Source organism: Anabrus simplex, chromosome X (genome assembly GCF_040414725.1).
Source record: "Anabrus simplex isolate iqAnaSimp1 chromosome X, ASM4041472v1, whole genome shotgun sequence".
Taxonomy (NCBI): Eukaryota; Metazoa; Arthropoda; class Insecta; order Orthoptera; family Tettigoniidae; genus Anabrus; species Anabrus simplex.
In genome coordinates, this window is record NC_090279.1 from 215841320 (window position 1) to 215853375 (window position 12056).

At 39.1% G+C, this 12056-nt stretch overlaps 1 protein-coding gene across 1 annotated transcript in view; it reads left to right on the forward strand.

Annotated features, from left to right (window-relative positions):
* The window catches only part of LOC136885904 (adhesion G-protein coupled receptor G6), an 80515-nt gene that overhangs the window by 19436 nt on the left and 49023 nt on the right, over positions 1–12056 (forward strand). The window contains exons 4-5 of the mRNA XM_068230965.1: positions 6195–6471; positions 10199–10447. Of these exons, the coding sequence (XP_068087066.1) occupies positions 6195–6471; positions 10199–10447 (526 nt within the window). The remainder of the gene's footprint in view (positions 1–6194; positions 6472–10198; positions 10448–12056) is intronic.

Here is a 12056-nt window from a genome sequence, read left to right on the forward strand (position 1 = left end):
CTTGTTGGAAGAGGCAACGCCATTCTGGACGAGTGGATGCCACAACCGCCCAGTTTTCAGGGTCAGTTTGACATTTCACGAGATTCATCTTCAGAACGTCTTTATAGCGTTTTTATAGCCCACCCTGTTTTTTCTCTGTCCAGCCTTCAACTGACAGTAGATGATTTGTTTTGGGAGACATAACTAAGGCATGCAAATTACATGACTGTCCATTGATGCTGGTGTTTTATTATGAGAGCCTAACGCTTGTTGTATTAGCTTGTACCAAAATACTTACGTTAGTGTGTGTCTTGCCACTTTATTCCCTGGAAACTCTCCGTCTTTTAAAACTTATTTTCCGATTTATTTTTATTTCTTCCTATTTTTGACTTATATAACATCCAGTATGGTCAGTACTCTACCCTAGGATAAATTCTTATGTGTTTGTGCAATTTAAGCAGCATCATTTTCAAGTGTTGATACTTTGTTTGGCGAGTGTATCGTGCTTCTCGCTCACTACAGCAGCATGTATGCTTTATAGCTGGGAATTTGGGACGGCAATCGTCCTACAAGCGAAAGAGACTAGCACACGCTAGAGACTCTGTTAATCGGGACGAAGGAATGAGTTTGTTACTGTGTGGTTCGCGCATTGTTGACATTGTTTCTGTGCGTAGTTTCTTTGCAGTTGTAGGCTATATGTTTTTTCTTGCAGTTCTGTGCTTTTCCCCTTGTTAAAGTCATATGTTAAGAATGTGTGAGACAAATTGATCTGTTTTTTATATGGTAGTATTGTGTATTTCAGTGCATGCGTGTTCATTCTTAGTTCATAATTTTAATGACTTCAGTGTATTTCAGAGAGTTGTGTCGGTGATAGTTTCTGGTATTTTCAATTTTTCCACAAAACAATCTCAAAGTGTTGAGAGCTACCTTTAAAATTCAATTTCTGTTCATTTTACAGTCTAGTAAAGGAAACTCTTGAGCATTTTGTTCCGTTTTTGTTACATTTTCCTGTAACCATTTTTATGTTTTATTATTTTAAGATTTTAAATTTTAAGGTCAGTTCACATAGTAACTGTAGGTATGTATGCCTTTTATCTTGTCTTTCTTTCATCAAGACTGTGGTGCAATATTCATGATGAAATCCAAGAATTAAAAATCTTTCTATTTTTGATTTCTAAAAGTTGGCAGGTATGGTTGATGGTATTTTTCAAGATATATGAAGTGCCTTCTGTATGTAACCCAAGTTGACCATAAAACGGCTTTGTATACATACAGCTTAGTTTGAGTACTGATGTTACAGTTGTTAAACACCCTATTTCACATATGACCATACGGTTTGCTGGCAAATTTGAGGCGATATTGAATTTTAGCTCGCAGTAGAGCATTAGTGAACATTCCAGATACACGTTGTTTGTTAGGGTGTGCGGGGAAAGTTGAAGATTGGATTTGTTTTGTGGGACTGCATACGTGCTGTAATTTTCACAGCTTTATGTGCAATAGGGATTATCTTGTAGGAAGGATTAGAACAGTGAGTGAAAGTGTTCCATGCTGTTGAGGGTGCAAGAAAGTTTTATGGAGGCAGAATAAGAGATATAATTGAATCGTGCAGTTGAGTAAGGAACTAAGTCAAAATCGGCCATTTTCATTTTATTGCCTCATTTACCTCACATAACCAAGCCCTATCGTTTGGTAAAGGAAAGAAATAAGTCAGCCTTCTCCTTGTGGGAGAAACAGTGGATGGACATCAGGCATATTGTGAAGAAACGCACTAAGTCGATGACTTAGTGCGTTTCTTCACCACTTGCTATTCATGACTTAGTTCCATTCTTTGCCGCACGTTGCATGCGATGTAGGTATAAGAGGGGATATTTCCATTTACGGCGTTGGTACAACACAAAGGACAACATACTGGAGGGAAACAGAAATCGTACGGTACATGGTGGGTTATAGTGTACAGTATTTCAGTTTGTATCTCGGTGGATGACAAAGTGATCTATGTATTACGTTTGAGAATATGACTCCGAAAAGGAAGGCACAGCCTGAGGGCCATAAACATAGTGTTCTGAAACACGCAAGACTCAGAGGACTGGCATATGTGAATAAACGTGGGAGAGTTGTGGAAGGCAAAGAAACCGGTTCTGACTGCAGGTAAGTAAGGAGCTTGAGAAGTATTACTAGGGATTGTTTAGTAAATAATATTCTAACATGCAACCAAACTTTCTACTCTTGTTTTAGATAACAATACGTATGGTACAGATTTATACTTAGTATTAATAATATGTTATTCTTCTAGATGCAGAAAGAAGTGCTTTGAGATTATAAACGAAGAGGCTCGCATGTCCATTCTTTCCAAGTTTCTTCAACTTCCTAGTAAGGATGCACAAGATTTACACTTGCAGCGCCTCATCGAGAAGAATGAAATTAAGACCAGAAGACCGAGGAATGAAAATTCAAAGCAGCGAGCAGCAAGTTTCACTTACTTTGTTATGGATGGCAACAATAGAAAGAAGGTATGTCGTTCAGCTTTTATGAGCATGCATGCATGCCGTCACTCAGAAAAGAGTATTCCGTATCACAATGCTTCTTCTTCATGGAGAAATTCCCAGGGACAAGAGAGGAACCAATCCAAATACCAGAAAGATACCGGAAGATGTCACTAAACTGATATCCGATCATATTCAATCATTCCCTCTGAAACGGACTCATTACGGAGGGAAAGAAGTGCATTACTTAGATGCCCGCTTAACTATTAAAGAAATGCACAACATGTTTGTCACAAAATACCCGGAGTGTGGAGTCAAGTACAGCTTCTACAGGACTTATTTTGTTGAGAATTACAACTACCGATTCGGACGACCACAGATCGATGTCTGCAGCAAGTGTGAGGAGTTCACAGCTAAACTTAGGAGTCCACATATTTGTGAATCAGCAAAGCGTGCAGCTCAGGCTGAATATGATGTTCATAAAAGAAGAAGCAGGAAATTCTACAGGTCTTTGAAAGAAGTTGCAACACTATGCAGAATAAATGACAAAGTGACAGGCCTTGCCTTTGACTTTATGCAAAATCTGCCCCTGCCACACATACCGGTGCAAGAAGTGTTTTACATGAGACAGTTGTGGGTGAATGTGTTTTGTATTCATGATCTTGCAACGGACAAGTGTGTTGTGTATATGTATCATGAAGGCCAAGGAAAGAAGGGTGCGAATGAAGTTGCTTCTTTCCTGAAAGATTATATAGACGAATTTGTGTCAGAAAATGTTGACCAGTTACACGTTTTCTCTGATGGTTCTCCAGGCCAAAATAAGAACCATACGGTCATAAGACTAATGCTAGGCCTGGCAGCTTCAAATCGATTTAAGGAGATTAGACAGTACTTTCCCGAGAGGGGTCATTCATTCCTACCATGCGACAGGGACTTTGGGCTATTTAAGAAAAACATTAAAAAAGTAGACAGAGTTTATATTATCGAAGAGTATATAGCAATTATTGTAAACAGCAAAGCAAATGTTACAGTTAAGTTAGTAGACTCAAGTGCAGTATTTAATTTTGACAAGTGGTGGCCTGAGTTTTTTAAAAAAGTGACTGTATCAGCTGAAACATCGACAAAGAATACTCCTCGTGCTGGAAAGATTGCATTTTCTCCTTCTTCGTTTAAAGAATACAGATATAGGGCAGAGAAACCAGGAGTTATTGTAGCACTTCCCTTCATAAACAGCATTGTGAAACATACGTTTCATCTTGGGAAAGGTAACTTTTGCACATTTTCCTTGCAACCAATGGCAGCATATCCAGAGGGTGGGGTTCCAATAAAAGCTGAGAAAATAAAGGACTTGCGTAAACTGTTGAAATATGTTGCGAATGAGGATGCTTTGGCATTTTATTTGGACATTATTTCGCAGCCAATGAATTCCCCTTAGGTTAGTAGTCTCGGTTGTAATACTGTAGTTATTTGGCGCTTCAAGGTCATTTGTATTTGTTTTCCCTGTTTTTTTCTGTTGGATAAACTGTAAACAGTGCTTGTGTATTGCATTAAGCTATGTTTAATATATAACAAAGGTTGGTGTAGTTTGTATGAGAGATTTATTCCCAAACTCCAAATTTTTTTCGGTATTATTGTAGAAAGGAACTAAGTCAAAAAAGTTTAAACGGTCATAAAATTTATAAATTTTTCTTGAACATTTTCCTGTTACCTCCATTACATATCTATCACTGATCTAAATATTATATAAAATAATGGGAACTATTCATTGAAGCGTGTCGAAGAAAATCAGTTTTTTTGCTCTCCTGAAAAGTAGCAAAATCTGACTTAGTTCCTTACTCGACTGCACGATTCAATTGTACTGCACAGTTTATTTAAGTTTTTCCTCATCCCACCATTTGAAGCTTTCTCCTTTAGAGTCTACCGTATAGCAGAGATACTGCCAAGACACCGGAAGTTTGGACTGAAAATCTACTTCTCCAAAGCACCAGCGAACTTGCTGAGCTGTACATATCGCAAGCATGTGGTACAACTGAGCAACCGTCCTCTCTGAACAATGATGGAAAAGGTATCGGCGAAAGAAAGGCAGAGGCCAAGGTGGGTCTTGCAAAGCTAATAACATCGGCGTCAGAATCCAACAAGAAGTGAGGAACGTATATCAAGTGGGCGTAAAGAATACTAGGCTCGCTTAGGAATCTGTGGTTACCCAATCTGGTGAAGCTGGGAACTCGTCTGACCCGTCAGGTTTCCGATTCGTCCATTTTTTTTTTAATACGTCCAATTGCCTGACTATTTTTTTCAGACCCAATTTTTCTTTTAACTTTCTTTCCTGAAGAAAAACTAAATATGAAATTTATTCTGTTTTAAATATGAAACACTGCTGATGGCTAATTCATAGAACATTGTCTGTATTACAGTGTTGGTAACATTTATGGTGATGTTCTTTTCTTTTTGCCTCTTCATGCTTCTGTTGGCAATATAAATGCACCATGGACAGATGAGAAAAATAGACTTGAAACTGATACAGTAAAAGCTTTAACCACTGTAATTTAAAGAATTTGAGTTGTGCCGAGTTCTATTCCAAAACATCAAAGTTATGAAAAGATACATAAAACTTATAAACAATTCAGTAAACCTAAAACTATGAACTTTACTCTTGTATATTTTTGAAGTAGAATGTTTGCAATTGAAATGTGATTGTAACTTATGATTCATGATATGTGATGAATTTATTTCTGAATTTGTAATTTTTATTATGTTCCGGTTTTTTACAAAATATCATCATCATCATCATCATCATTTCCCAACTCCAGTTTCCCGGGCGTGGTGTACAAGCGCTCGCCATCTCCTTATGTCTTCATACATCTTCTGATCCAGTACATCCTCCCATTTGTATCCTCTCTCCTCCACATCTGATCTTACAGTCTCTATCCAACGTTTTCTTGGTCTTCCCTGTGCTCCTCTTCCTATGAGATTAAGGTCGAAATATTTTCTGGCAGGTCTTTCCCTGTTCATTCTCATTATGTGTCCATACCACTGAAGTCTGTGTTTCTTTATGACACTGATAATAGGAACCTCAATACCAGCTACTTTCCTATTCACTTCATTTCTGATCTTGTCCTTTCTGGTTGTTTGGTTCATGGTTCTAATGAATCTCATTTCAGTTGCTTGGATTCTACTGAAGTCTTTGTTTAGTAGGGTACATGTCTCTAAACCGTACGTGAGGATTGGTACAAAGTAAGTGTGGTTCATGATTGTTTTTGCTTTCTGTGGTATTTTGCAGTCCCAGAGGAGATTTCTGACTTGATTGTAGAAGTTCGATGCTTTCTGTGTCCTGCTGAGTATTTCCTGCCTAATAGTGTTGTCTTTCGATATTGTGCTTCCAAGGTACTTGAAGTGGGAGGCTGATTCGATTTTTGCTCCTTTCAGAAATATATTTGAGCTTGTTCCTTCCCTGTTGATGGTCATTTCCACTGTTTTTGTTTTGCTCATCTTCAGTCCAAAATTTTTGAATGTGTTGTTCCATTCATCAAGTTTCTTCTGAACTTCAGCTTCTGTCTCTCCTCATAATAATTTTTGAAAGATAAGTGATAGGAACCCTGTCATATTCATGTTGTTGTCACTTGATTTATTTACTTTTTTGTTCCCTTATATCTGTGTCCACCAAGTCCAGGATGTTGTCCCTCTGTGGGAAGAGAATGAGCTGGTGAGTTTGACATGTTTGTCTGCCCACAGACTGCCTGCAAGGAGATGAGCCATTCTTCAATGCCACCTTCTGTGCTTACTGGAACACAAGTCACTTCGACTGGGAGAGGGCTGTTCAACTCTGCATGCTCCTCGGCTCTCAGGACACTCTGGTGGATGTCATACCCAGGGCAAAGAGTAACCTAATGGAGAAGTTTCTACGTGAGGAGAACCTGACCAATCTCTGGATCCCTGTGAACCAGCCGGTGGCTAACAGATCCCTCAAGTATGAGCTTATCAACCGTGATGGGGAATTTCCGGTACACTGGTGAGGAAACTATTTCTCTTATTAAAGTTGAACATTTAAATCCACCAGTCAATACTTTGTGAATTTGATGATGATGCTTGTTGCTTAAAGGGGCCTAACATCTAGGTCATCAGTCCGTAATGGTACGAAATGAGACAAAATGTAATGACAATTTAAAAGTCCAAAAGCACCCACTGAACAGAATTCAAAACGTGATGACGAAGAATGAATGGATGAATTTAAAACAATCAGTGGATCCAACCTGCAATGCCCCACAATGCCCCACATTCCCAGAAACTAGCGTTAAACAATAGTATTACTGACCAAGGGACTGCTTCTAAAGCACAATCCTGAATTGATGTTGCTTGTAGTCTAAAGGGGTCCAAAATCCAGGTTATTGGCCCCTCATAATGGTACTTATCGCTAGGAAAGTAGAACCGTGGTATTTGTCATGTTGCGGTACTAATCAAAACTAGCGTAGACTTGCAGTATTCCACATATCGTGGTACTATTCACAGGTAATGTAATATGCACATGTAACACAGACCTGTGGTGTTTCTCACATTTCGGTGCCATTTACAGGCGACGCAAACCTATCGTGTTCCTCACATACGTGTTCTAATCACAGAGACTCGTACTATCCCATGGTGTTCCTCACATAGCGGGTACTAATCGTAGGCAAGGTAGACCCAGGGTATCACTCATATAGGGGTACTAATCACAGGTACTGTAAAACGCACCCTGATTCACACTCTGTTGCTACTAATCACAAACCTATTGTATACCTAACATAGCGGTACTATGCGCAAGTAAAGGCGACCCATGGTGTTCCCCGCGTGGTGGTACAAATTACAAGTAATCTCACGGTTCTAATTCAATCATCCCTTGGTCACCCCTTTTAGTTGCCTCTTATGACAGGTAGGGGATACCGTGGGTGTATTCTTTCTCTGTGTCCCCCACTCACAGGGGGACTTTGTGATTTTTATCTCAATATTAGAGCAACATTGTGAAGGAGTTAAAACAATGGGATGGGGAGCTGAAGTTTTTGCCATTTGCAGATGATATTGTGAACTCATTGTATTACTCACCAATTTTGACATACGTTGTAGGCACATGGACAACAACAACAAAACGTGATGAAAGCATAATCCAAGCAGCCAAGATGAAATTCCTTAGAGAAATAATTAGGAAGACACAAAGGGATAAAATCGGAAACATAGAAATCAGAGAGAGAAATGCAAGACAAGATAGAGAGCAGTAAGCTGAAATGGTTTGGACACATGATGAGAATGGAAGAGGATAGAGTTCCAAAGCCAGTAGAGGAAATAATATGACGAAGACAATGGGGAAGGCCCAGAAAGAGGTGGACAGATATGGTGAAGGAGAGTATACAGAAGAGAGGAGTAGAAGTAGAAGAGATATTGGAGGAGGGAAGGGAGTGGTGGAGAGGTAGAAAAGTGTGGAGGTCCTTGATTCACAACCCAAACCAGAAGACTGGAAGCGGGAAATGAAGAAAAAGAAAATTGTGGTGTACAAACAGAGAGGAAGTACAATGGGCAACTCGACATGAGTGAAATTATTAAAAATTATGAAATGAAAATTAGCATTGAAAAGAGACTAGAGGAGAAAGGGAAGGGAAAGGAATTATAAAAATAAAGGAACAAAAGCTTGAAATTGTTGAGAGCTTCAAGTACTTGGGAAGCGAACTGATGCAGATGCAGGGCTGGACCAGGAGATCAGTAAAAGGTTTCAACAGGATTCTGCCAGAAACCTGGTGTGGAGGTTCCTGTGAAGTTTATAATACTGACACATGGATACTGACAAATAGACAGGGCAGAGTAATATATGAAGTTGTCAGGAAGGAAACCTGAGTGGTGAAGCTTTATGAGAAACTTAGCTGGTCTGGACATATTAAGAGTATGGATGCCAAAGTGGATGATGGAAACACATATAGAAGTAGGGAGAACCAGACTAAGTTGGTTGAAAATGATTGAGAATAGTAGTGTGTTACAACTCAACTGAGTCTCTGCAGTGAGCCAGGCTGGCGGTGCTCCAGCTGAGCCGAGCAGGATGCAGTGCTGTTATAATAAATGTTGGGGGAAGTCGTCAGTAGTGTGCAAGACTTGAGATGCTTACTACAGATGGGCGAATGTTTTTAGTGGAGTGGGTTTTCCGGGAAGGTGACAAATGCAGGAAGAGAGTGAAAAGAAGATTTTGTGAACAGTTTTACGACTCGGTTCCACTGCATCGTGATGTGGTGTGAGATTTAATAAATTAATTTTGTTACTGCATTACCGTACTCAATGTTCCGAAGAGCGGCAGACCGCCAGTTTAATGGAAGAGAAGCTTTTGGATGTTTCTGTCAGGGTTCTTAAATGTCTGTCTAAATCCATGCAGAAATTGTCACAGCAGACTGGCGTGTATGTCTTCACAGCGCACAGAGTGGCAAGAAAAAAGCTAAATATTTATCTTGTTCAGGAGTTGAAGTTGGCAGATGCAGAGAAGAGGAATTTTTTATTGCCAGTGATTTCAGTGGTTTGTTCAACATCACAGGAAGGAAATGTTAGACAGGGCATTTTTTACCGAAGAAGGTTGGTTTCATTAACTGGTTACAGAAATAGTCAAAGTATCTGGCTGTGGATTTCTGAAAACCCACATGCAATTTGTGAAACGATCATCAGGCTTACAGTTCATTCCTTTTTAAGTTGCTTTGTTAACTGTCTATTTTTGTGTAATACGTTATTACAGAACTGTTGGGCTTTCAATTTCTCGATCCAGTGTGTTGTGCAACCTCTTGAGCTGTCCACTCGCATCTGACTTCTGCCACCCAAACTGTGCACTCGGGATAGGCTCCAGCTGCAAGACATTCTGTGGAGAGTCATTTCTAATGGAGTGTATAATTAGAAGAAATGTGGTTTGGACCATGGTTAACCCCTTAACTGGGGAATAGTTTCATAATGTCAAGCAACATGCACTTTTGGAATGGGTACAGTAACGTGTGGCAGATGTAATACTCAACAGAAAAATATATTTTACTTGATTTGTTTAAATTCTTAGTGATATAGTAGAAAGTCAATAGCGTAATGTTATTACAGCTTTTCTTGTAAATCCGTAAATATATACATATACTAGCTGATGTACCCGTGCTTCGCTACAGGATTCTCAGAAAGCATGGTCTTCTTGCAGAAGCGATTTGTCGAAATCTTATCCCACATCTTTTAATCGATGGAGTCTGTTCACCCTATGTTTCTACCAGCAAACAATGACTTTCCACAGCCTTTTCTTTTGATTAAATAAGAAAAGCAATGCATGCTGCAAATATTCTTTTTCAGGCACAAACATTGACATGATCACTGGACAATACAACACAGATGCTAGTGTTTGGCGGAATCAACTTGTGTGTTGGTAGGTCAATGTCAGACGAACAAACTGACATGTCAGATTCATACGCTGTGTACTGTTCGCTGGCGCCATCTCTTAGTGAAACTGGAAAAGACTTATGCATACACCTGGTAAAGAATACAAAACTTTCATAGCTAATTATTTTTCAATATTAAGGTTGGTTACTGTTTTATGTGCACGGTTTCTTACCAATAAGATAAATTTAATTATTTACAAACTATGAAGTATTAAAATATAATGTTACTCAAATGTAAGCCTACATGATTCTCTCTGTCTCAGTACAAATATGAGTCTAACTACCTTTGTACACTGTTTGCTCTAAATAGGTGTCTTTGTCTCTTATCAGGACTGGAAGTAGACCACAGTCGGCTGACATTCCCTGGACTATGGAATCACGAAAAGGCTCCTGTGTTTTACTCACGTCAGACCCAAAAAACGGACTTGGTCTCCGCATGGAGGACTGTTCGCGCCGCCACTCGGTTATGTGCATTACAACCCTCATTTACGACGACATGGTTAAGGATGCCCTGGCAGAGAGGGAGAGGGTGCTCGCCAAGTTTCAACATCCTGACCCTGAGCCCACACTATACTTCAGGTGACGTTTGTTTATTGATAACTGGAGCTTAAGGCCAATTTACAGAAAGAAACTGTAGAGAAGTTGAGTGGCAAGTTGCTTCCAAGCTTCCCCTCATAAACAGGAGAGGAAAGTCAAGTTGTTAATTTCCATTTAGGTGAAAGGTAACTTGATGAGCTGTCTATTTTTGCATGCACTTTACTCCACTACTGTCCGTGTTTAACCCCAACATCCCTTTGTGCTCACTTGATATCACAGCATGGCTTTAAGGCATAATTCAAGTGACATTGTTAAGTTCTTAGAGGTGAACAAAAAATATGAAATTGTGGGCACAGTGATTATATGGATAAAAAACAAATGGCTTGTCCTTGAACTGAAAGACCATGATTTCATTGACAGAATTATCTGAGGTTGACAGTTCATGTGGAGGGATGTATTCTCTGGTGGTATTTACTGTGATGTCTTGTTTGAAAAATGATCACAAAGTTAGAGGAATTAACTGCATGTCCAAACATTATCCCATTTTTCTATGGGGTCAGGTATGAATTGAGATAAAACTTTAGGCTATAGCGAGTTTGTACGACTGGGTGCCCTTCCGACTGTCAACCTCATCAGGGGAGTTAATAAGATGAAATGGATGATGTGATATATGATAGTAGGATGGGAGAGGGTGAAACCCAGTGCTGGTACATAGCCTACTCCAGTGGAATAACAAAAAGGGGTCTGCTCAAGGCTTAATGTCACCATCCGACAGACAAATCACCAACAACAGTGTTATCTGCCCTCGCTCCATATACAGTAAAATCTTGTTAAAACGTTTCTGCATGGGACAACAAAACAGAACGTGTTAAGTGAGAAAACGTACTGCTGAATATAGGCCTAAGAATAAAAACTATCCAACAGGAAGCTGGAAACACTAGATACGATTTTTTCCGACATCAGGGCATTTTACGTCATGTATCCGTGGGTACAGTGAAAACTATATCTACCATTTATAAAGACGAGAGGAAAGTATTAAAAGGTGTGAAAAACATGAGAGAACAAATATTTAAAAAAATCCTCTGGGGCTTATAAAATTAGTGCACTGAATGGTGTGAAAAATACCAAAAAACAAATATGAAAATGTGCATGGGGGGTCAATAAAAATTGCAGAGCATTATTGCAGAATACACTCTTTCTAAAAAAAAATGTTAGTAGAAGTCTTTTTTTCCCAGAGTAGTGGGTTTTTAAACATTATTTTCTGGTCACACTTTTAGACAACGAATTTGATGTTATACTCGACCATGAGTGAACTGGGAGGAACGTTTTTGGCTGCCATTTTGAATAAACTTCGATCAGACCGAATGATCAAGTCGTAACTCATAGGTGTGACTTCTGCACGCATTAAGAATCAGATGCCAGTCCACTTTCTGACAGATTTTAATTTTGTCTTCATTAGTAAGGAATTTCATGACCTTTTCCTTATGCTTAACCCATTAAGTGGGGAGGTCATAAACAAAAAATTCCTGCATAGTGGGGAATCATTTTCAGTAAAATTTTTCTTTAAAAAAGAGATAGTTTTTGCCAACGTGTACCCACTTAAATATTATATTATGTTAAACTTAGCATAAAATTATATGTTGCAGTGTAA